The following is a 26421-nucleotide window of genomic DNA, read 5'->3' as shown; positions in this document are numbered from 1 at the left end:
GTTTAATATTCAGTGCATCGAGCGCTAAATAGAGGATACAGATTTTTTTACTACTGCTCTCACAACTCGGTCCCCACACAAGAATTGAACCCACGAAACGGACACATGTTGTTAGGTCGTACGATATGACGACTGTACCATGGGACAAGCCCAGAGGCAGCACACAGTGGAAGGAATAGTATTGATTTTCAATCATCATCTCCCATAGGCATTTGCAGCAGATCGCTACTTATCCTCACGCAGACACGTAATATATATATATATATTATTTTTTGTCTATGGAAGTCAATTAATGGATGATCCGTTGGATCTGTTTCCGGTTCACTATTAATTCCATTAATTACATACGAACAACATCACCACTACAACTATACCACCATCACTATAATGTATATGTAAATTTAATTGGTCTAAAATCGTATTGCCGCTGTATTATACCGTTTACGTGCCGCGTCACATTCGAACGACGAACGTTATCAATTCGGGCAAAAATTTCGCCAAACAAACAACCCAAAACTGGCTGACAACGTGAAACCGCCACTTTCCCCGCATATTGGCTCGATTCCATCCTTCAACTTTTGGTTTAGTTATTACCCTGTAACTATAGTGTTTTAGCTGCATTTAGAAACTGTGCAATATCAGTGTTGTCGAGCCCTTATCAATTGGATGCGATCCCTGAATATGTTGGCTTAGTACCACTCACGTAACGATAATGCTCCAATTGGAGCCCTAATTGGCCTTAATGAGGAGATGATTTGCAGGTGCTGAAAAGCGATCGAAAATATAAATTGGAAATGATAAAATTGCATTCCAATGTTGAATGTTTTTTTTTTCTTTCTTCTAACTGTGTTACCGTTGCGATGAAGGTACATGTTTGTTCTTTATGGTTTTATTTTATTTTATTTTTTGTTTGAATTGATTGTATTTTGTTTTACTTTCATTAGCTAGCGCTGTTTCCTCCCTTTTTTATTATATGGCTGTGTGAAAAGCACTGTGTCTATATTTAATCCCAAGCGAATTGTACAAAACTTAAAGAACCATTTTTTCTCTTTATCTCTTCCATTTTTGTGCCTTTCTCTCCCTTTCTCTCCCTTTCTCTCTCTCTCTCTCTCTCTTTCTCTCTCTCTCTTTCTCTATATATCTTTCTCTATTTTGTCTACTCTAAAAATGCCATATTTTCACGATTTCAATTCCCAATTGTATCACAAACAAACCAAAACAAAAATGCATTCTACGCGTTATCCTTCGCTCGTTCGCCATATCGCGTTTGAAATCATTGTCTACGGTCACCAACCCAACACCCTCTAATCCTGTTGACCCATGTTGACACGAACGCAGCCAATCCCAAGTCCCCGTCTGGGGACAGTCGTTGCCAGTGGAGGAATCGCCCCAGAAAACGCACTCGATGCTTTGCTAGATGAACTGCAAACCTTTGCTAAACCGCCGAACGGTGTGAACGAGGTAAACTTCAACGATGTTACAGTATGACTTAATTGGTGAAGATGTTTCATTGTTGTTTCAGTTTTAATTTAGTGATAGTGTACGATGGTTGATGTTTGTTTTCTCACTTTTTGTGCTTATTTATTGTTCTATTATGTTTAATGTTTTACATACTGGTACTATGGTACACAACGTTACTATTGTATTCGTTCTATTTGTTAACCTATCATATTATTTCAATATTAGTTTTATGTTTATTGATGTGATGTGTCCATTGATGTTCGACAGCATTTTAGCAAACAATATCGAAGTGTATGAACAATTTTTTCCCCCAATTTTCTTACACTCAGCACCGACCGGACGATTCGACGTCAGACGACAGTTCGCAAACGTTGCAAAACAGCATCACGACAAAGATATCCCAGTCGCAGCTATACCCCTCCGAGCCCGTTTCCTCCAACGTCGGTCTCCGGCGGCTTCACTCGTATCCGAGCGGTTCGGATACGGACACGAGTCCACCGCAACCGACCCGTCCGACCACCGGCAAACCGCCCGTCCCGGAACGCAACGCCGAGCTGCTCTCGAAGGTGAACAACAAGCGAGTGCCCCCGCCGCCCCCACCCCGCACCAGCTCGCGCAGCCCGCTGGCCAGCCCGACCAGTCCGCACGTGCCGCAGCATCACCGTGGCCAGCAACAGCAGCAGCCGGCGGTCACGCTGTCCGACTGCGAGCAGCAGCAGCGCACATCCGAGGGTACGGATTCGGGCAGCGAATCCGTCTGCTCGGACAACTCCCAGCGCCAGCTGGCCCTGGAGCTGCGCCACCAGGAGCTGCTGAAGAAGCAGCGCCAGCTGCAGGAGCAGTACCAGCGCCTGCAGCAGATGAGCAAGAATGCCGTTCCACTAGCGCCGACAACGATGAACCACGATATCAAGAAGACGGGCAGCGAGTCCAACTTGCCCCTCAAGATGGGCTACAACATGACCGTGAGCGGCTCGATGAAGAATCTCTGTGGCGGCTCCGGCGACCCGACGCTGCCCTTCGATCCATCGCAGGGCTCGGTAGCAAACAACGTCGACCATCAGGACGGAGGCGGTAGCGACAGTTCGACCGGTGGGCCGAACTCGCTGGACGGTGTCGCGATCGGTGCGAACGGAAGTGTCGGCACGTTGCCACCACACCTGACGAAAACCACCAACAAAGTCTACGAAACGGACATACTGTAAACAGCATCCTTCTTATCCTTCGCTTCTCCCTTCCACTAGCTACGTAGACCAAAGTGCAGATATGTCAGAACGGGGCCAGCACTCGTTCGTATTACGTTCTGTCGTACATCCGTTGACGGCTGTCCTTACGCTTTTGATCGGTTTTCTGAAGGCATTATCAAAACCATATTCGTTTAGTTGTTCCACTATAGAAACTTCGATAGGATTGTTCGAACAGCAATATTGAGTTTGACTTGGTGTAATCCAAATATTATAAACAGCAACGGTAAACGCCATGCAATTTAACTTTATTTTCAAATATTCTGCACATAATTCATGAAATGATGCAAATAGTTTATCCTGCTGCATAATGTTGCCGATCTCACTTTGTCGCAAAGCGCATAGCCGTTAGTGCACTGCCCATAGAAGAAGAAGAAGAAGAAGAAGGGGAAAAAATCCAAGATCCTTGGTGTCAGCTAACCCTTAGAACCCACTAATGTACAATTTTATTTTCGTAGTACAGATTCGTCGATATCTGTTAGAGAGTAAATTAATTGCGTTTTAATAACATGAAGTAGCTAATAACAATCACAACTTTGTTTTAAAATCATTTCCAGATAAGGTAGCTAAATGTCTCTAGTAAGCGATCGAGCTGCGTGTGTTCGTAGCAGGATGTTTTTTTTTACACGCGATTGTTACAAACTGTTCAGTTCACACCGGAGCGATAGTAATAATATTGTTGTGTTGCCATATCATCTCTACGTTGGTCCAGTGGCTGATACGTAAATAATGCAAATCTCTAACATGTACCACTCACTATCATACGTATTCCTAACCCCCAGAATGAACGTAAATATCTATTCGCGCTTCGTACGTGTATGTCTACGCATACGTGTACCAAGTGTGAAACAGATTGTGCCCCCCACCACTCTGTGTATTGCACAACCATAAATGCCGTGTTATCCATCGTTCGATGTTTGCACAAAATACAAAAGCGAAGGACGAAGCAACTATAGCTCACAATCTTTCTCTCCCAGCTTCGCAAAAGCCCATTAAGCTCCCCCTTGTCATCGTACCCTTACTCTTGCCCGAGAAGCTTGAAGATGCAAAGCAGACACACACACACACACACCGATCGAACTTTTCCGACTGATCAATCTCCGCGACCCTCGACCCTCAAAAACACAGTATATCCCGTAACCAAACAGTGAAACTTAGAATACTCTAGTCTATATCCCGCAAATGTTTAGGAGCCGAATGTATCACACCAGAACTCAAGCAAAAGGACAAAAATTGGACAAAACAAACACAAAAACGCGTAGCGGGCGGTAGCAAAGTGCTGTGTTGGACGTATGTGGTTACATATTCATTAATTTGCATTAGAGATGAACCTCACCGGCATCCAGGTGCCCAGGTAGACTCCGATGCGAGCAGGCAAGGGAGGCAAGCGAAAGTATATAGAATATTACCAAAAAAACAACAACAAAAATCATTAAACACACCCACACAAACACAATAATCTCATGGCAGCAAAAATCACGAAAAATCACGAAAAATCACGAAGAAGAATATATAAGTGTACTAGTCGACGGGGCAGAGCAACCGAAATGCACCGAAAATATCGCAAAACCAACACACAAAAAGTAAGATTCGTGTTCAAGTTCGCGCACCCCCTTCATACTAAAATACTAAATCCACTTGGTAACATCGATCACAGTGTGGAAGGGATTAGATTCCTAGCAGCAGCAGCAGCAGCAGCAGCAGCACAGCTCAGTAAATGTGTAAACGTTGCGCTAGTTCTTAAACGCAAACGTGGTGGAACGTAATAGTGCAATGCAATTCCAGTGATAAAAGCACACACACACACACCCATACACACCGTTTCATAGTTTCGAAAGGTGTGCACACACGATGACGTGATGATGGCGTCGGTTATTTGTTAAAAATTAACTATTTGTGATCAAGCGGCGTAGGTAATAGTGAAACAACATTTAATACACTCACGATTGGCTAGTTAAAATTCATTAATACAGTTAATGTTCTGGATCGTACACGGTGAGCAAGCGACAATTGATTCGCTTCCATTTACACACGATCACACACACACTCTACCAATGTGCACACATGCGGAGTTCTATTGTGTGCACGTCGATCTTGCCAAATCGATCACGATTCATTTTGATCGATCAACGTGATTCGATTCGATCACGTTGCCGTCGCAAGCAACACCGCGCGCTTTGTTTTCCCGATGGTGCGACGGCACTTCCACTAAGGGTCAAACTATTCGCCTAAAAAACGTCACCCGTGCTCGGTGCTGTTTGTCCTGTAGAACGACACTCACGCATCCCTACAGGAAGTGAACTTAACAGAAAGTGCATATTTTACTATTGTAACAACACACAGACTTCGCAAAACGTTCGTTTATCCCATTCACGTTGCGTTGCACACCGAAACGACGTTACGTGCACCGGCGGCATTTCACACCTTAAAAACGTAGCTTAAGCGCACGGTGCGTAAAAATCACGACGGTTTAATGCATGAATGTTGATTAGGTTTATAGCGTGTAAGCTTCCCCATTTTTGATAGCTGTTTGCGATCACACAAAACACAAAACAAACACAATCAAAACACACAGACAGACACCTACACGCTGTGCACCGGTGCCAATATGTCGCCACTATTAAACTGGTCTCCGGTTACGATCGTGTCAAAGATGTTTTAGGCATAAATCAAACGCAATTGTTGTTGAATAGAAATGCGCCAAAATAAATGCGCGAAAGCGAGGGAACGCAATACGGAAGCCATACTATACTTACTCCCACCCTCAAAAGGCATACTTCTTCACGTTGGAAAAAGGGCACGATAGGGATAGAACGAAAGAAAGAGAGAGAGAGAGAGAGAAAGAAAGAGAGAGAGAGAGAGAGAGAGAGAATTAGTAGAAAAAGAAACAAACCATAGGGCGAAAACCAGAGGGAATGATAAGTATGTGCGAGGAGGAGATCGTTTTAAAAAGAAAAAAAAACAAAAGTAGTATAATATACACGACTATCCTTTCCTCACCCACCACCACTCCCATCAAGTTCCCCAACCTTGCAGCAGCGGCAGCAAAAGTAGTTGGAGTTAATGCTACAGTGAGTGCCAAGGATATATATATATACATAGTAGCCAAACATGTTTGATATTGATAACAAGAAAAGAAAAACAGCGAACACGTGCGTATCACGAACATTGGCTCGAACACGTGGTCGCTAGCATTTAGCACATTAGTAACGCAGCGCTGGGAAGCATGTTCCGATTTCATTTTCCCTTCTCTTACGTTACTTAGCTTTTGTACGACAAACAGATCAAACAGAAGAACAGAACTGAAGGCAGGTGAAACGCCAGCTGACAACACTAGCGCACGATGAAGCGGAACATCTCCAGCTTCAATCTGGATATCAGCTTAGTGTCTCGCCCCGAAAGCGTAAAGTGTGCAAACGGGCAAATGGGGGTAATTCATGCTGATGTGATGGTTTGGGGTAGGAAAGGCACATTTCAGCATCAAAACGAAGGAAAACACAGCAACAATACAATGCGATTAGCTAGTCGACTATGATATAAACACCCGCAGTCACTTACAACAAATATACACACACACACACCAGTACACCCTCACGAATACATACACGTTTGTGTCATTGGATCATTGTGTCAGTCAGTATGCAATATAGAATGTTGGATTTTTTCTACAAGAGAAGCATTATAGACTTATTATCCATTTTTATTATAAAATAATAAAGGATCTTCCACATAAAACAACGGAGCGGTTTTGGTACGGTACGGCTTGCAAGGCTAAAATGATGACCTATCAACCAATACCAAGTAGGATGACAGAGTGATCTCACCATGATGTTTTACTATACGCCGTGGATTTTTTTTCTGTTGCATATTTCGCAGGTGCTGTTGGATTTGTAACAAATATCCGCCTGCAGATATGCAACCTGCAGGATTACCAATCGAAGCGAAAATTAACATCATGGCAGATTACCACTGTTCCATCGATAAGGAGCCATGATGTAAATTGTAACCGTGTAATCAAATGTAACAATCGCTAGAAGCGCATGTCTGTGTTTAGTCCATAGGATGCGCAGAAATAAATCCAAGAGATAAGAGAGAAAAAAAAGGCAAATTGTTCGGAGTCGAAATTTATTTCATATCCTCAACTCGACACAGCCCTAGAATCCTTCGGTAGTCCTTGGCGGGTAGCTACAGCTGGACACTCTTGGGCGCTCTCTGGCGCAGTTGGTCAATTTGCTCACTCCCCCCTTGGCCCCTCCTCACCCTCTCACCTTGACTCGATCAGTTCGGCATAGTCAAACGATCAGTCGCTTCCTCTCCTTTTCCCACCCTTGACCCGATCAGTTCGGCATAGTCCAACGATCAGTCGCTTCCTCCCCCTCCCTCGACCTGGTTAGTTCGGCACGTCCAACAACCAGTCAGGTTCTATTCCTTCCCTTTCCTGTGGCAATTCCGGTCGAATTTTTCACCGGTTTGTTCCTCCTTCCCCTTCCTCCATCCTTGGCCAAGTCGCGGTGGCAGTTGCACCCTCTGCCGCCCCCTCCCCCACCATTTGGTCCTTCGAACCGGATAAGGACAGTGGTTCTACGTCGCGTGTGTGAGTGCGTATCAGCTCACGTTCCTTAAGGTCCGTACCTTCTTAAGGAAAGTTCTCCGCGTACGTGTGCAAGTGCGTATCAGCTTGCACGATCTCCGTTCGGGTCAGAACCGTGTGTCTACGTCGCGTGTGTAGTGCCTTAGTGCGTATCCACTTAAGGGACATCTTCCACGTACGTGTGTAAGTGCGCATCAGCTTACACGATCCAAGACAATAGTGTTGTGCATCGCGCGTACAAATGCTTATCTGCTTTCACTATCATCCGCTCGGGTCAGAACAGTGTTTCTGCGTCGCGTGTGTGTAGTGCGTATCAGCTCACACAATACCTAAGTGCGTATCATCCTAGGTAGCTTTCTTCGCGTGCGTGTGTAAGTGCGTATCAGCTTACACGATCCAACCGAAGAGCAGTGCAGTGCAAGCAAAGCAGACAATTCGCGTGTGTGTAGAGTGCTTTGCAAATTACGTTTACTTTACTCAGGTGCGTATCAGCCTAAGTGAATTTCCGTGCGCATGTGTAAGTGCACATCAGCTTACACGATCCTACGAAAATCAGTGCTGTGAAGTGCAAGTGTAGGTAATTCGCGAGTACAAGTGCGTATCAGCTTGTACTAATTTACCATTATTAACATTTGCAAGTTGCAAAGAACGTTTCTTTTCATACCCGCCACCGTGAACGCGAATTGCCTTCCGAGAAACAATTAGTGAAAACTGCGCTCGAATTCAGTGTACAACCCTACTCCGCGAGTGAACATTAACATTAAAGCAATAGTTCTTGCGAAGTTGGTTAGTGCTTGTTCCTGCTTGTTCCTGTTGTTTCTGCCTGATCCTGTTTACTCCTGCTTGTTCCTGGTTGTTCCTGTGTTCCTGCTTGGTGCTGTCGGATGCGGTTGGTGCATTACGGCCCGTTCCTGTATTTGCTGTGTTCCTGCTCGATTCCGGGAAGCGGACCATCAAGACGTCAGCATCCCCTCGGTTGGTGAGTATAGAAAGTCACAGGTAAGCAAGGGTGTAGGACAAGTGAAGCAATTTTTTACCAGCCACCACAATGCCAGTCACTCCATTACCGCAACCGAGTAAGAAGGGGGAACATGAGGACGATGTGGATGAGTTTGCCGGCTTCGTCGATGACGTGTTATCGAAAACCACTTTAATGCAGTTCGACACTGCAAGAACAAAAATGCAAATGGTGATCGAACAACTCGAAGACGAACTAAACGAATTCGTCACAAAACCGTCTGCATCAATTGTTCCTGCCGTGAAACTTAGAGTAAACACAATGGCAGAGAAATACAATGGTCTTCAAGAACAGTTGTATGATAGCAAAAATTATACTAATGAAGACAAGCAACGCGAGCGAAAATACAACTCACTACATAGAAAATTAACTAATGCATTAGAAGAAGCTATTTGCGAAATAAATAATAAACCTTCTCCATCTATAACAGAAGTTCAACCAGCTTCAGTTATAGTGCAGCAATATCCGCTTCCTGCATCGCTTCCCTCCTTTAACGGGAATTATGAAGCCTGGCCAAAATTCAAGGCAATGTTTCTTGATATAATAAAAAGAAGCAGTGACAGTGATGCTGTTAAGATCCATCATTTAGATAAAGCGCTAGTGGGCCAAGCAGCAGGCACATTAAATGCACATTTAACAACAACTATTACATTCGATCAAGCTTGGAAATTTGTCGAAGCCCGATTTGACAACCCAAGAGTAATAGTGGACGAACTCATTAAGGGTCTGCTCAACATGCCACACGTTCGCAGTGAATCTGCAAAGGAATTACGCAGTCTCCTTAAAATGTGCACACACTATATCAATGGGTTGAAAAATATGAACAAGGCACCTGATACACTAAGCAAGCTGATAATTAACTATCTGTTAACATCACGATTTGATCCTGAAACGCGCAAATTATGGGAAAGAACACTTCCTCACCATGACTTTCCAGACCTTGACAATACATTAAGTTTTCTCACCACTCAATGTGAAGTGCTGGAAAGGTGCAAACCTGAGAGCCACTACAAAGGCAATAAAGAGACTCGGGCACACGTTGCCGTACCAGCGCAACACACACCAGTATCTTCAGCCTTCTCCGCCTGTGAGCTATGCTCAGAACGCCATTGGCTGGATAAATGTCCAGTATTTATTGGGCTATCTGTTCACGAAAAAATAAATCGTGTTCAACAATTAGCACGGTGCGAAAATTGCCTTGGAAAAAATCACGCGGCAAACAGATGCAAGTCGAAATATACATGTCGCAAATGCAAGCAAAGGCATCACACTCTGTTGCATAAAGAGCCTGTACATCCAACTACATCTACAACGATCAGCATGCAAAACACCACAACACAGCCAACTGTTTTGCTCGCCACTGCTGTTGTTTATGTAGAAGACAAAACAGGAAAAACACATCCAGCTAGAGCACTTTTAGATAGCGGTTCGCAATCTAATTTCATTTCGAGCCATTTGGCTCAATTATTAAACATTAAAAAAACATCAGTAGAAATACCAGTGATTGGTATAGGAGGCAGCATAGATAGCTTTGTGCGAAGCAAAGTCCGCACTACAATACACTCCCGTTGCACTAATTATAAAACAACAACAGAACTTTTAGTGCTAAAAAAACCCGCTGCTAATCTGCCTTGTAACAATGTCAATTTCAATCAGAATCTATTACCATCAGCCATCACGCTTGCAGATCCTAATTTCTATTGTTCAGGAAAAATTGATATTATACTGGGTGCCGAGCATTTCGCTGAAATCATTAAGGGTGGTCGCTTGAAAATCAACGACGTACTTCCTTCCCTTCAAGAGTCCGAACTAGGATGGTTGGTTAGCGGAAAGGTGGCATCAACAAATGTGTCCACACCTATTATGAGTGCAGTATGCATAACACCCATAGAACAGCTTATGGCAAAATTCTTTGAAGTAGAAGAACTATCGGCAACCAGCTCCGGCTGGAGTGAAGAAGAAACACATTGCGAGACTTCATTTTTGGATAGCACAACGCGTGACGAACAAGGTCGCTATGTTGTTCGACTACCAGTAAAGTCAGACATAGCGCATGCTTTGGGTGACTCAAAATCGATGGCCCTTCGTAGATTTCTTTCCCTTGAACGTAGATTGCAGCGCGAACCAGAGACACGAGCAGCTTATGTTCAATTTATGACCGAATACGAACACCTTGGTCATATGAGTCCTGTCGAACATGAAATTGTATCACACCAGGTGGAATATTACATCCCACATCATCCAGTGTTCAAAGCTGAAAGCACGACAACGAAATGCAGAGTAGTGTTCGATGCGTCTGCCAAAACCACCTCAGGCTATTCTCTCAATGATGCGTTAATGGTTGGACCAACCATTCAACAGGAATCGTTTACAATTCTACTACGTTTTCGTTCCCATATCATTGCAGCCATCGCTGATGTAGAAAAAATGTACAGGCAAGTGTGGGTACACCCTGAAGATCGCCCAATGCAACGTATATTTTGGAGAGATTCTCCAAATCAGCCAATTCGAACTTTTCAACTGAACACCGTCACCTACGGAACAGCATCAGCTCCATTCCTTGCTGTAAGAGCATTGAAACAGATAATAATTGATCATGGGAAAGAATTTCCAAAAGCGGCAGAAAGAATGGACGACTTCTATGTGGACGATTTTATTTCCGGAGCTGATTCGATTACTGATGTACAACAATTGTACAATGAAGCAACAACACTGTTGGCAAAGGGAGGATTCACCCTCAGAAAATGGTGTTCAAACGATCCTGAAGCGCTGATTGAAATCGGCAACATAAAAAATGTCACAATGCCTGCGGACGACGTCAATGGACATGTGACTACCCTAGGACTTATTTGGCGACCCCGTGCGGACACTTTTAGCATAAAGGTGCACATTCCTGAAACCATTCATCACCTATCAAAACGATTCGTTCTTTCTTCAATTGCTAAAATTTATGACCCATTAGGCCTCATCGATCCTGTAAAGGCATTGGCGAAACAAATAATGCAGCAGATTTGGGAGCTAAAGAAAACAGATGGGAAGAACTGGGATTGGGATGATGAACTTCCGTCGGATCTACAACAAGCTTGGGTTCACTTTCAACAACACCTTGAACCTCTTCGTAACCTTCAGATTCCTCGAGCAGCTGTCCATACATCCATTCATAATGTTCAATTACATGTTTTTTGTGACGCTTCAGAAAAAGGGTATGGCGCTTGTTGTTACATCCGTGACGACAACGATGAAGAAAACATCACTTCACAACTATTGACTTCTAAGTCAAAAATAGCTCCACTTAGCCAAAAACTAACTATTGCCCAACTAGAGCTGTGCGCAGCAAAGCTAGGCAGCGATCTATTTGCGAAAGTAAAGGAAGCAATTCCTACATTTTCAAATGTTTATTTTTGGACCGATTCAATGATCGTTTATCACTGGTTACAATCTCCACCACAGAGCTGGAAAACTTTTGTCGCAAATCGTGTCTCTCACATACAAAAGGTGACCAAAGGATTTTCCTGGCGACACATTCCAGGATGCGACAATCCGGCAGATTTAGTTTCTCGCGGTTGCTTTGGTTCTGAATTAATCAACGACATAAAATGGTGGCAGGGTCCAACCTGGCTACCATGCTCAGAAAATGTTTGGCCATTAACTCCTACGGTACAAGAAAACGTCGATGCTGAACAACAAAGACGATCGCAACCCGTACTAGCTCACGTAGCAGTTGAGCCACCAGTGCATGAATTATTCACTAAATACTCATCTTTATTTACCCTTAAACGCATGATTGGCTACTGGATTCAGTATTACAAAATACTTCGCAAGCAAATTCCTCCCAGCAAGCTTCTATCAGTGCAAAGCATAATAGAAGCTGATTTATATTTATGTCGTCTAGTACAAGAAACCCACTTCAAGGCAGAACTGAAAGCATTAAAGGCAGGACTCTCAGTACCGTCATCGTCCTGCATGAAATGGTTTAATCCTATCATATCTTCTGATGGCCTCATTCGTGTCGGAGGTCGACTCACACATTCGATTCTCCCCGAAACCGAAAAACATCCCATAATTCTACCAAGCAAACATCCCTACTCAGTGTTGCTAGCCAATTATTATCATCTCAAATATTTCCATGCTGGACCGCAGCACATGCTAAATACAATTCGGCAACAATACTGGATCATCGGTGGCAGAAATTTGGTAAAGCGTGTTTATCACCAATGCTTAACTTGCTTCCGAGCTAAACCCAAGATGCTTACTACACTCATGGGTGACTTACCACCGCCGAGGGTGATTGCTTCCAGGCCGTTCTCAATAAGCGGCATCGACTACTGTGGGCCTGTTTTTGTCAAGGGTGCACACCGTCGAGCGGTACCCACAAAAGCATTCGTAGCTATCTTCATTTGTTTTACAACAAAGGCAGTTCACATCGAACTCGTCTCCAGTTTAACTACCGAAGCTTTTCTTGCAGCCTTACGTCGATTCATAGGCCGTCGAGGTCTGGTGTCCGAGCTCCATTCGGATAACGGGACCAATTTCAAGGGAGCTTCCAACGAGCTCAACAACCTCTATCGTCTCCTTCATTCTGATGAACATCAGCGCAAGATGCACTCCTGGACCCTGGAGCGTGGCATCGATTGGACGTTCATCCCTCCTCGCGCACCCCATTTCGGCGGACTCTGGGAGTCGGCCGTAAAATCAGCCAAGTACCATCTTCTCCGTACCATGGGCACATCTTCGTATACCTTCGAAGATATGATGACGATACTGACGGAGGTTGAAGGATGTCTCAACTCGCGCCCTATTACTCCGATGTCCGACAATCCATCCGACCTGACAGCTCTGACCCCGGGGCACTTCCTGACTGGGTCCCATATGCAGCTGCTACCTTCGATTGACGTCTCGCAGATTCCATCCAATCGACTCAACCACTGGCAGCTTATCCAACAACAACTTCAACGTTTTTGGAAACGTTGGCATACCGAATACTTGCAGCAATTGCAAACGCGAAGCAAGTGGTTCGTTAAGGGGAATTATGAAATAAGGGAAGGGCAGTTAGTGATTGTTCATGAAGACAATGTTCCACCTTCTAGATGGCCGCTCGCTAGGATTACTAAAATCCATCCAGGAAAGGATGGTGTCACTCGGGTAGTTACTATCAAGACTAGCAAAGAAAAGGAACTGACTAGACCCATAACCAAAATATGTCTGATTCCTGAAATAGACCATATAGATCCAACCGATAGTAAAATTTAGAAATTTTAGGTGGCAGGATGTTGGATTTGTAACAAATATCCGCCTGCAGATATGCAACCTGCAGGATTACCAATCGAAGCGAAAATTAACATCATGGCAGATTACCACTGTTCCATCGATAAGGAGCCATGATGTAAATTGTAACCGTGTAATCAAATGTAACAATCGCTAGAAGCGCATGTCTGTGTTTAATCCATAGGATGCGCAGAAATAAATCCAAGAGATAAGAGAGAAAAAAAAGGCAAATTGTTCGGAGTCGAAATTTATTTCATATCCTCAACTCGACACAGCCCTAGAATCCTTCGGTAGTCCTTGGCGGGTAGCTACAGCTGGACACTCTTGGGCGCTCTCTGGCGCAGTTGGTCAATTTGCTCACTCCCCCCTTGGCCCCTCCTCACCCTCTCACCTTGACTCGATCAGTTCGGCATAGTCAAACGATCAGTCGCTTCCTCTCCTTTTCCCACCCTTGACCCGATCAGTTCGGCATAGTCCAACGATCAGTCGCTTCCTCCCCCTCCCTCGACCTGGTTAGTTCGGCACGTCCAACAACCAGTCAGGTTCTATTCCTTCCCTTTCCTGTGGCAATTCCGGTCGAATTTTTCACCGGTTTGTTCCTCCTTCCCCTTCCTCCATCCTTGGCCAAGTCGCGGTGGCAGTTGCACCCTCTGCCGCCCCCTGCCCCACCAGGTGCCATACCCGTTTCAGGCCTGCTGTTCCGGGCCCGACGGCCAAGCCGACCGCGAAGGTTTCGGTCGTTCTGGAGCGCTTGGTAAACCGTCTGCTGCCACGGAACAGAACGTCCCGGGCAAAGAGTTTCGGGAGCGTCAACGGTCCAACTCTCCTTCACCAAACTACTTTCAGTATTGGCCTACCAGGCTAGTTACCTCTTTTCCAATGTAAATTGGGAGGTCTATTCCGTGGTAGCGCCGCTACTGATTTCGTTAAGCGTTGTCGAGAAGGCAATCGTATTCGCCCAAAGCTTTACCCGGGAGAATCTTAACACTAAACAAAGAAACGCACTCATCAAATGCTGGTGTAAGACTGATTTATTATAATGCTTTCCTCCTTTTATACTCCAAATTACAAGCTATCTTAGCCTACTAAGAACAAAATAAAAATTACTAAATTATAAATTCAAACAGCCACCTTTGATGTGGTCGCTGCGCAACCCCTGCTATCGAAGTATTTGGGATTGCATATGCTTTCGCACTGTTATCTGCCTCGAGCTGAGTCGTCTGGTATCACACGTATCACATGACCAGCCTGACCCTGCACTTGAACTTCTTTATATACAGGGCCAAAAGTCATTTCGAGTGTTTGTGAACAAAATGAATCTCTTATATAGCATCGGTATATCATTCTAGCTTCGATCGAAGAGATCGCTTCTTTCAGGTAAAATTATTTGAGCTGAAACCCACAACAGCTGCAAAGAGAGTCTTGCAAAGTGTTGCAATCAGCTGCGCTATTGTTTCTAATTTAAAATGATACCCAACGATGTAGCACGTGGAGTAGACATGCTGAACACGGTGAAAATGTGATATGTGACAGTATTTCCGTTTCGTTTGGATATCTTTTTGAGTGTCCACGATGCTAGATGGCATTACCTTGATAGTGTCTACTAATGTAGTTCGTGTTGTTCGTTGAGTTTTTCTATTACTTACTTACATACTTATCCAGCGCTACAATAAGTTTCCGGTCTTGGCCTGCCTCAAGATACCGCTCACGGTCTCGCGCCTTTGTCCGCCAGTCCGTTATCCCGGCCTTAATGGCGGACGCCTCCACTCCATCTTGCCACCTGATTTGAGCCTACCAGGCCTTCTCTGTCCTTGTGGATGGCCTAAAAAGACTTTACGGGCTGGGTCGTCCGTTTCCATGCGTACAACATGGCCAGCCCACCAGAGCCTGGCGAGCTTGATACACTGCACCACAGTGAGGTCGTCGAACATCTCGTATAGATCGTCGTTTTAACGGCTCCTCCATTGTCCTACCGCACATACGGGGCCAAGTATCCTTCTAAGCATCTTCCTCTCGAACGCGACTAACAGGGTTTCGTCAGATTTGGACAATGTCCATGTCTCAGAGGCGTATGTGAGTACCGGTACTATATAGGTGCTTCGTCCGTTGCGTCAGGTTCTTTAAGATGAACTGATTTATAAGGCTGTAGGAAGACCGGCTGGCAGCCAGTATCTTTACGCACTTTCAACTCAGCTTTGTCCCGAGATAGATGACTCTTATAAAAATGCTATGCTTTAAAAACAAACCAGCATAATATAGCTAAACTAAAAGCGTATCACAAAATTTACTAACGGTTTTCTGCCTTTTTCAAACTCGTATAAAAATAATTTTAATTATACCAGTCCGAAGGTTCGAATTCCGCACACTGACAGCGCACCCTAGCCAATTACAACAAACATGCTGTCTCGGTCCGGCCGCAAGCGTTTCCCATGTGCAAGAGCGAGAAAGCATGTCTGTTTGGCTTGCAGGGTGGTTGCGTCAAAATAATAACAACAAACGCGCGTTTGATTTCTGCCCCAGCTTCAGGTAAATGTGGTAATTTGTGTGGGGCATGTGAACGAAAATCTAAACTAAAAATATGAGTGGTAAACAGCAACCGAAAATTCTGCTCAAAACTCGGTCCACCGATGATCCTGCAGCGGGCCCTTCCGTATCCACCCCCAGAAGAACTCCGACCATCTTGGCCAGTACCACACCACAGATCGCCGGCACATCCAAGGGGTCCGAATCTAGGCATGCAGCATCCGCTAAATCACTGCCGGCTACGGCAGCCCCCGATCCGTACAGCTACACGCCGATGGAGGGGTCCTTGGTGCTGCTGAAGAATCACAACGCGATCAACTATCGCACGCTGGATTTTCTACACGAGACCAATCAGGATTACGTCGTAATCGGAACCATCGGCATGCCCGGCGTTGGTAAATCGACCGTGTTAAACTTGCTCAACACAAACCTTTACGCGCCCGATCAAAGCGACAACAGAAAGGAAAGCATCTTTCCCGTGCACAGTACAATTAACGTTGCGGGCGAAAATGAAGGTAAGATGCGAAATGTGGTGGTGCTAGGGCTGCTACTGCTTGGTACTCTTGGTGAATTAATTACTCTTTCTCTTCCCCTCTAACCCACAGTGCGGATGCACATCACCGAGGATCGGTTAATACTGTTGGACTGTAGCGAGCCGGTGTTTGGGCACGCGAGAAAAGACTTCATTCAGAACGAGCAAGACGAGCTGAAGAAGCTGATGATTTTGCTCCGTATTTGTCACGTAATTCTGGTGGTGCAGGAAGAATATTACAACATCCGGCTGATGCGTACCCTGATGTGGGCAGAAATGATGACCCAGGTACATTCCGCCCAGCCCACCAAGCTTGTGTTCATCCGGAACAAGGTAGTGCCGCACGGCACCAGTCACGATTCCCGCGAACGGATGATCAATCTGTACCGGCAGATGTTTCTTAACGTGGCGTCGTTTTCCGTGACGTGCGCCAGCTTTAGCGGTGATTCCGGAGCACAGGAGGAAATGTTCAATTATGTAGAATTTCCCCGCATAGAAAAAGGTACATGTAGCGTCACTGCAAGGACTGTACAATCTCCTGCATTACAACAATTTTTCAACAATTCGTTACCATTTTCTTCTGTTGCAGGTGAAACGGTGAGCATTCCGGAACATTTGAAGGAAACCATACTGTCGCTACGGCAGATCGTGTACGCTGGACGGGAAAGTATAATGGCACGCAATTGCTCGGAAAAGGCATGGGGCCAAGCGCTTGTAAAGCTAATCGATTGCCCGGAGGGTAACTTTTTCGTCGACAAGTATGAAAAGCTGAAGGAAAAGTACAACCTTCACAATCATGTAAAAATTACGGAAAATCAATATCGTGATCAGACATCGCTACATTTTGTAGAATAAAACTAATGCATCCTCAGGAAACCCCATTAAGCTTACTGCACACAATGCATTTATTTACGTGTTTTAGCTTATCTAAATTTCTGGAACACGACAACAAAAAATAACGTCGCATCCAGAACACAACTAGTGTTGGGTAAATCTGAGTCAGATTCATGAATCTGAATGAATTATTAAAATGATTCAATGAATCTGAATCTCGGTTGTAAAGATTCATGCATCTCGAAATATTCATGAAAATTTCAAAAGATTCACGAATCTCTAGGGATCCATGAATCCCAAGGGATTCATACAGCATGACCTTCTCATCATTCTTCTTCTTGGCGTAACAACCTACGTGGTCATGCCAGCCTATACGAGCTATCGAGACTTCTTGGCAAGTATCACGCAGCCGGATAGTTTGTTTTGCTACGGGGAGACGGTCCATGCGAGGCTTGAACGCACGACGGATATGTTTGCAGGTGGAATCGGGCAAATTCAATATTTTGAAAATCATACATCTCTAAAGATTAAGGAATTCCTGGAGTTATATGAATTTTAATGGATTTATGAATCTTTGAAAATGCGTTTATGTTTCGAGATTCATGAATATTTAAAGATTCTTTAATCTTTGAACAGTCGATTCGAGATTCGATTCACTCATCACTGAAGATTAATATGAATGAATCTCAACGAAAGATTCATGAAGCCCAACACTAAACACAACAACAAATTTGTATCCCTCTGCGATGATTTATGCCCAAGGTGAATACAGTTTACGGCTACAATTGTAACCACCTTGACAGCGCATCTGTCACTGCCTCCTGTCAGTCGAACGCGGGGCCCTTTTCGTGCCCTCCCCTGTGTCCCGCGGCCTAGTCAAAAAACAACCCAAAGCAAGCTAAAAATGACGGCAAAACAATCTACTCGGTAACGCACGCTTTCCGTACGTAGGGGTACGACGTTTTCGCAACCGCAATCCGGTCGATAAAGCGCACCTCACGTACGACAAAGAGAGCAAGTGATTGGAGTTGCAGAGCCATAGCACCATCGTTCCAATCCTGGCACAAGTCGCATCGCAGTGGAGAGAATAATGGCTCAAAAGGAATCGGCACACACCACCGGCAGCGTCGACGGCGACGGCGACAGTGCCCCGACGGCTAGCAGTACCAGCACGAAAAAGTCTCTGTACACCCAACGGATGCTGTCGGCGTTCGATATGCAAAGTTTCGTAAAGCAGGCGAATCGTTTCAGTGCTGCTGCGACGTCGGCCACTTCCAGCGAGGATGAGCAACACCAGTACTCCGGCTCGTCGGACGAGTCGGAAGAGTTTGGCAGCAAGTTCTTCCACCAGGCGGCGGCTCGTTCCTGTAAGTAAACAAACATTGCCGCCCTTCGCGGTACCTTCTCGGTGGCCCGGTGTTGTGGCGACCTACTATGGACGGGTACCGTAATTATGGTTCTACTTCTTTCCAGATCGGGAACGTATGTTCGACTTCAGCACGGTCGGGCCCGAGCGCATGTGGTTGAAAAATTTGCTGCTCTCCGAAACGGAAACCGAAAGCGAAATATCGGACGTGGACGAATACATTCACGAAATGCTCAAGAACCATCTGCGCGAGAAGAAAATTCGGGAAAAGTACAACGATTCGTCGCAAGTAAGCAAACACTTTCCAAGTAGTAGCGCGCTAAATGTAGTGTCCCCCCGGCTTGAATTGCCAAATTTTGTTGAATTTTTAAGATGCTCTGCTTGCTCCGAGACTCATTTACTTCACGGGGTTTAGCGCTCTGTTAGCTATGTTCCAATGCAATTCCAGCTAATTCTGCTACTCATTTCCACAGAACTCGCAGTACGGCTATTACTCCGCTGGTTTGTTATCGGATAATGACCTCTTCCCCGACCATCGTCGCACCATAGCGGGAAAGCGAAAGTGCAAGATCGATCATGGCACCGGTAAGACGAAGGGCGTTAGGAAAAAGCTGAAACACTCCAAGAAGCGCAGCGGCGTCGAGGGAAGCAGCTACCCCGCCGAAGGCACCTCCATGCGAAGCTCCATGTTCGGGGACAAGAAGAGCAAGAAGCTGCTACATCTAAAGCGTGGCCGACCACCAGCAGCTAGGTCTTCGGACGGCAGTACCGTGGAGCATACGGGCGATCACGACAGCTCGTCCACTGCGGGCGGCAAGCGGGGACGCAAGATGCGCCTGAAAACGCCGGAAGTGATGAACATTCGGCGGCGCAAGATGTGGCAACTGATGGCCAAGAAAGAGGTTGGTAAGCTGCAACGGGCAAAGGCAAACAATCACAAGGACACGATCACCAACTGCCGACGGGTGGCAGCGCTGTGCATGCGTGTCGCGCGCCAGAAAGCCATGCAATCGCAAAAGCTGATGAAGGACACGGTCTGGCGGGCGAAGCGGTTGACGCGCGAGATGCAGGTGTACTGGAAGCGGTACGATAAGGTCGAGCGCGAAACCAAACGCCGCATGGAGCGGGAAGCAGAGGAGCAGCGCAAGATGGACGTGGAAATTGTGGAAGCCAAGCGGCAACAGCGCAAGCTCAACTTTCTCATCACGCAAACCGAACTGTACGCTCACTTCATGTCGCGCAAGCTGGGCAACGTGTCGGCGGAGGAGCAGCTTAAGATTCTTTCCCAGCTGGACGAGGAAAGCAATCCGCGGCTGGCTGCGATCGACAACTACGACTGCGAGCGGATGAAGCAGCTGGCACAAAAGAATGCAACCGAAGCGTTCCGCAGCGAGCGTGCGCGAACGAACCAGTTCGATGTCCTCCAGCACGCAGAGCCGGCTTCCACGTCGAAGGACTCCCCGGTGCCGATGGAACAGCCGAGCTTGCCGAGCACAACGGATGAAATGCCGGTTGCTATCAAAACCGAACCGAACGCTGGTATCGCGGAACTGCCGCAGCCTGCAATGTTCCAGGGCCATCTTAAAGGTTACCAGCTGAAGGGCGTAGCCTGGCTGGCGAACCTATACGATCAGGGCATTAGCGGTATACTGGCGGATGAGATGGGGCTCGGCAAGACGGTCCAATCGATTGCCTTTCTGTGTCACATCGCGGAGCACTACGGCGTTTGGGGGCCCTTTCTGGTCATTTCACCAGCATCCACGCTGCACAACTGGCAGCAGGAGATGGAGCGGTTCGTACCGGACTTCAACGTGGTACCGTACTGGGGATCGCCGAACGAGCGGAAGATTCTGCGCCAGTTCTGGGAGCAGAAGCATCTGCACACGAAGGATGCTAGCTTTCACGTGGTGATAACCAGCTATCAGCTGGTGGTGACTGACTACAAGTACTTCAACCGCATCAAGTGGCAGTATATGGTGCTGGACGAGGCGCAAGCGATCAAAAGCTCAAGCTCGATGCGCTGGAAGCTGCTGCTAGGGTTTAACTGTCGCAATCGGCTACTGCTGAGCGGAACGCCCATACAGAACAGTATGGCGGAGCTGTGGGCACTGCTGCACTTCATCATGCCGACGCTGTTCGATTCGCACGAGGAGTTTAATGAGTGGTTTTCGAAGGATATCGAAAGCCATGCGGAGAATAAAACCGGTATAGATGAGAGTAAGTTTTCGGTGGGCTGAAATGTGACGAATTTTGGCGATAAAACAATTTTGGTAATCTTTTCAGAGCAAATATCACGGCTCCACATGATCCTGAAACCGTTCATGCTGCGGCGAATCAAGAAGGACGTCGAAAATGAACTGTCCGACAAGATTGAGATCATGGTGTACTGCCCCCTGACCACTCGCCAGAAGCTTCTGTACGTTGCACTGAAAAAGGAGATCTGTATCGAGGATCTGCTGCATCTCACGACGGTGGGCGGCGGCAACAGCAGCAGCAGTGACGGACAGTCCATCGACCGCAACTTTACCTCGAATCTGATGAACCTCGTGATGCAGTTTCGCAAAGTGTGCAACCATCCGGAGCTGTTTGAGCGCCGGGACGTTCGCAGTCCCTTCTGCATGAAGTGGAACTACGAGCTGGCGGAGCGTCCCATTTTTCGAAGGCAACTTTTAATGGACTACACCGTACCGAGCAAGCGGCACTGGCTGCACAATCGATTTTATATATTCAAAGCATTGCAAGTACAAAGCCGGCTGGTGATGGATGATGGCGGACGCAACGTACCTGAGGATAAGAGGCGATCGGGCCTGTCCAAAGCAATCCATTACGATGACTGGTGCGCACCGTTTAGCTGTGCTCGGTTGGCTGGAGGATTGTCTCCAGTGCACGTGGAACAGATTGCACGTCGGAATGTGTTCTGGTTTTCGTAAGTTATCTTGTCTTAAACATGCGTCACTAGTAGTGATGGGAAAAATGAAGTTTTCGTCGGAATAGATTTTGGATTGGTCCGATGTTTTCTGGACTTAATTCCGGATAGTAAGTCCGTAATCAGTTTCCAGAATCGGAATCGGCTCCGGAATTGGAATCGGTTCCGGAATCCAAATCAGCTCCGGAAAAGGCTCCGGAATCGGTTAAGGAATCGGAAATGGGTCCGGAATCGGAATTGGAGGCGATTTGGGCATCTCCAACTCATTCCGGAGCTAATTCCAATTCTAGAGTCAATTCTGATTCTATTTCCGGAGAATATTGTGATTGCCTGGTCGATCCCGATTCGGGAGCCGATTCTGATTCCGGAGAGTATTCCGATTCGGGAATTGATTCCGGAATTGATTCCGGAATTGATTCTGAATTCAACTCCGGAATCCGCTCCGGATTCAACTCCGGAATCGATTCCAGCTTCGGAATCGGATTCGATTCCAGCATCGGAAGCGGCTCAGGAATCGATTCCTGCATCGGAATCAGCTCCGGAATTGATTCCTGAGACGGAATCGAAATCGGGTAGTTTCGATTCCGAGCTCCCATCACTACACTACAACATTGGGCACATTTTCTCCGCAGGTATCATTTGATTCAGGAGTGGATGAATTGGATATCCGTTCTACACTTTCAATGGGTGTGGAGAGATAGACAAAGCGACAGGTGGACGGATCCCCGTTACCTGCTGCTGGAACCAACGGCGGAACGGTGGACAACGCGCTGCTTTCCATGGAAAACTATGGATCGGCTGTTGTTCACCCATGGCAGCCACACATCATCCATTCCGGTGTACACTCACCGCGATCATGTACTGCACTTCATGTCGGAAACACTAGACCATCGCATTATGCGTAGCCGTAAGCAACAAATTCCGGGCCAACCGTTAAGCCTGCTGCCCGAAATCCCGTACGTTCCCACGCGAAAGCGTTCGCCTACCGTACTGCCTGATGAGCCAACTACGATGCCGAAGTTTCTCTGCCGCCACTACACCAAAGTACTCAACACATCCGGCTGTACTGGTACGGCCTTGCGCAGAATGTACGGCAATCGTGCGTCCCATGCCGTCTGTCGGTGGAGTTGCAACGAGAATGCATTGGCAGCGGAAAGACAGCTTAACGAGCATGTGCATGCGTCTTATCCACCGCACGGATGGTCCAACATTATCATACCGGACAAGCAAACGCTTGTATCCGATGCAGGCAAGCTGGCAGTACTGGATTCGCTGCTAGCGCGTCTTAAAGAGCAAGGACATCGCGTGCTGATATACTCGCAGATGACGAAAATGATTGATTTGTTAGAGGTAATAGAGAGAGAGAGAGAGAGTCACACGATGGCCCCGTAAAAGCGTTTGAATTTGGGTAATGAATGTCATTTGTGCATTGTTTGACACAGGAATACATGTGGCACAGGAAGCATCGATACATGCGGTTAGATGGTTCGAGCAAAATTTCCGAGCGTCGCGATATGGTGGCCGATTTCCAGAACCGAGCAGACATTTTTGTCTTTCTTCTTTCGACGCGTGCCGGTGGATTGGGTATCAATTTAACTGCGGCAGATACTGTAAGAAAAGGGGAAGAAAATGTACGCTCCACAAGTATCTTCATCGTTACATCATCGTGTTCTTCATTTGCAGGTGATTTTCTATGACTCCGATTGGAATCCGACGGTGGATCAGCAAGCAATGGACCGAGCTCATCGGTTGGGCCAAACAAAGCAGGTCACCGTGTACCGACTCATTTGCAAAGGCACGATCGAGGAAAGAATATTGCAGCGTGCGCGTGAAAAAAGTGAAGTAAGAAACAGTCGTTGGCTAGAATTTGTGAACAATTACAAAATAAGCTAAATTTCTTAATTGCTGCTCTATTTGATAAATTCCAGATTCAACGAATGGTCATCAACGGAGATAATTTCAAACCAGATACACTCAAACCAAAAGAAGTTGTTTCCCTGCTGCTTGATGATGAAGAAATTGAGCTGAAGTGTAAGAATATTACATTTGGGGAAAACCCAATAATGAATTTGAGCAGAGGCATTTCAATTAATGAATTTATTTTCACCTTTCAGATCGCCAAAAGACGGAAGAGCGTCGTTTAATGGAAGATCCAGTGGCGAAATCAGCAAAAGATCGTAAGCAAAAGCAAACGACTGGAAAGGAAGCGCAAGGCAAAGATCGCAAGCGAGCTTCAGAACTGGGAACTGGTTCGTCGTTCGACGAGACTGGTGGTTTCGGTGATTCCGCTGCTCCAAGTCCGGCGCAAAGCGAACGTTCAAACCTGAGTGACAACACCAGCAAACCGTTGGATGCGCTAGACGATTCCAGCAATGAAGGTATGAAACGATGTCAGATAGTCGATGTATTGGGATGGCCAATTTTAACGGTTTCCTTTTTCTAATTAAACTCGTCCTATTTCCACAAACCAGCATCTACGATGTCGTTTGACATGATACGGGAACGGGACAGTAAAACACGACCGGTCACACGTGGCGGTAGTAAACGCGGAAGGCCTCGCGGTTCTAGGCGTGGCGGCGCTGCCGGTTCTGGAAGTTCTAGACCTATAGCAACGGAACAACCAACTGCACCAGACACAGGTAATTTAAATTATTGCCACTCTGCGGGAATCTGTTGTGTACATACTTAAATATTTTATTATTTGTTTAAATCAAATATCACACAGAAACAAGCGCATCGGGCACAGTACCGGCTGTTCCATTAGCTGCCCCTGTTGCTACCGTTGCGCAGGTGAGGCGTGGCCCAGGCCGACCCCGGTTAAAAACAAACGGACCCAGCAATCAGGGCACTCGTGGATCTCACGCACGACAGACCATTCGGATACGAAAGCCAATTGGTCCCCTTGTAGTACCGCTCGGTAGTCAGTCGGCGAATGCAAGTGCAGGGAAACGCTTAGTACCGTCCTCTCCACTGTCGTCCAGCACCTCTAGACCGGCTACACCGTCCAGTGCATCCCAAACTGTCCCAAGCTCATCACAGTCATTGTATAACTCACCTGCCTCATCCATAAGCACAACGCCAAAACCATCGGCACAAACCAGTGCCGCTGGCTCAACCAGAGATACCTCCCAACACGTTCCTTCCGTTGGCAATCGACCGACGCATCGACAACCGACACAACCGATGGATAACGATAGTGGTACAGAATGAAGGGTACATTTATGTGTGACCGATTTAAGTACGCCCGAAACTCTCTACTTTAGCACACAGTTTAAACCCAACAGATGGCGCATTATCCAATAGTACACCTTTGATCATACAGGATTTTCCAGGAGTTCTCATAGCTGTGGCACACTTTGTCTCCTTCTTACATGAAATGAACTGAATGTAATGTGAATTGGATTCTATAGCACCCTTGTTGGGCAAATGCAATAGGAATTTTCAAGGAGCCTGTCCAAAAAGGGTGCCAATTTCCAACAAATGAAGTTCACTTCCCATAACAAAGAGTCCAGAAAGTGTCCCACAACTATGAGAACCCCTGAATAAACCTGTATTGTATTGCCGATTTTAAACTATTTAAGAGTCTTCATATCAAGTAATCGATAAATTGCCAAATATCATCAAATTACCGTGTGTACATTTCGATTTACTACACTTCACTCAACAAATGGAAGATATCGTAGTAACAATTTTACTTCCAAACTGCCACACAAGAAAAATTGTTAGACCAACGAAAAGATGCATTAGTCACAGTCAGACTGTTTTATCGAAAATGGAGTGTGTTTACTTTAACGACTCTATTGTATATGGTTAAACTTATTCAATCGTTTGCTTTAGTGAAACGATCTACTAATACCTGCCTGGTGATGAAGTTTAATTCCCATCTGGCCAGCCGATTGTTCCTGTTTGTAAGGCGCATATTTTAGTCCGTTAATCATAGCTAATTCTGTTAACCTGATTTTAATTTATATTATACAAAAAGTGATTGATCTACAACTCTATCCATAACAAGTTCGGTATTCTGGCTTAAAATACAATGTTATACTTTTATCTTACTAAGATTTTTCATGTTACGATAGCTAATCCTAGGATAGCTCTGCCAAATCAGCGCCATCTGTTACAAAAGCTGTGTACTAAAGACAGAAGAGGGCTGAAGTAAATTTAAACCACAATACAGAAGTCACGTACTGCACAGTCCTGTATAAAAATTGCTCCCAAAAGACCTCCTATCCGCAATGAAGTATGGTAAACAATTACAAAGTAATTTTATTATTTTGTTTTTTACATATAGCAACGACAGAAAATGTTGAGAAAAATGGAGTACTTAACACTTAGCTGAAGAATAGGGCTTTCACTCAGCGTGTTCTATAAAGTATATTTTTACAATTAATCCAAAACTCACGTTCGCTAAAGCTCAAATTAATTTGTACTTGCAATCGAATTAGACGAGACTTCTTAGTAAACAATGGCAGGGCAGCTGTTCCCTGCTGTTTCAGGTAAGTAATCAACACCATCAAAATAAAAAATAGTTTAAAATATGCGATTGATAAGTTAGTAAAATTACAGATAACTCTTAAAATCGCTGTATGAAGTATACTTTTGAATAAGCAGGTGTACAAAAATCTGGTGTTACGAACTGATTCGTTAGGAAACAATCTGAA

General features: G+C 45.8%; 3 protein-coding genes across 8 annotated transcripts in view; all 3 read left to right on the top strand.

Annotated features, from left to right (window-relative positions):
• The window catches only part of LOC1274868 (coiled-coil domain-containing protein AGAP005037), a 41612-nt gene extending 35169 nt beyond the window's left edge, over positions 1–6443 (top strand). For 4 of the 5 annotated variants that reach the window (XM_061663542.1, XM_061663543.1, XM_061663541.1 and 1 more), the window contains 2 exons: positions 1339–1461; positions 1791–6443. In XM_061663542.1, coding sequence (XP_061519526.1) covers positions 1339–1461; positions 1791–2666 — 999 coding nt within the window. In that variant the 3' untranslated portion in view covers positions 2667–6443. The remainder of the gene's footprint in view (positions 1–1338; positions 1462–1790) is intronic. The other variant, XM_061663544.1, reaches the window with a different exon arrangement.
• Positions 6444–8202: 1759 nt separating this feature from the next.
• Positions 8203–26024, top strand: LOC1274851 (chromatin-remodeling ATPase INO80). 2 transcript variants are annotated; one of them, XM_061642985.1, is made up of 11 exons: positions 8203–8209; positions 18942–19123; positions 19308–21051; positions 21118–21760; positions 22393–23110; positions 23203–23370; positions 23444–23602; positions 23689–23791; positions 23875–24138; positions 24232–24399; positions 24486–26024. In XM_061642985.1, exons 2-11 carry the CDS (start codon positions 18953–18955, stop codon positions 24968–24970), a joined length of 4623 nt encoding a protein of 1540 aa, XP_061498969.1. In that variant the 5' UTR covers positions 8203–8209; positions 18942–18952; the 3' UTR covers positions 24971–26024. The 2 variants fall into 2 exon arrangements, with proteins under 2 accessions (XP_061498969.1, XP_061498968.1); XM_061642984.1 differs by lacking the exon at positions 8203–8209 and adding an exon at positions 18300–18835.
• On the top strand, positions 16028–17510 carry LOC1274855 (nonsense-mediated mRNA decay factor SMG9). The gene is made up of 3 exons (XM_313903.3): positions 16028–16617; positions 16708–17136; positions 17224–17510. Exons 1-3 carry the CDS (start codon positions 16158–16160, stop codon positions 17487–17489), a joined length of 1155 nt encoding a protein of 384 aa, XP_313903.3. The 5' UTR covers positions 16028–16157; the 3' UTR covers positions 17490–17510.
• Positions 26025–26421: the final 397 nt, after the last annotated feature.

The sequence above is a fragment of the Anopheles gambiae genome, chromosome 2 (assembly GCF_943734735.2).
Source record: "Anopheles gambiae chromosome 2, idAnoGambNW_F1_1, whole genome shotgun sequence".
In the NCBI taxonomy this organism is placed as follows: Eukaryota; Metazoa; Arthropoda; class Insecta; order Diptera; family Culicidae; genus Anopheles; species Anopheles gambiae.
Note: the sequence above shows the minus strand (reverse complement) of the source record. Positions and strands in the feature narration are given on the sequence as shown.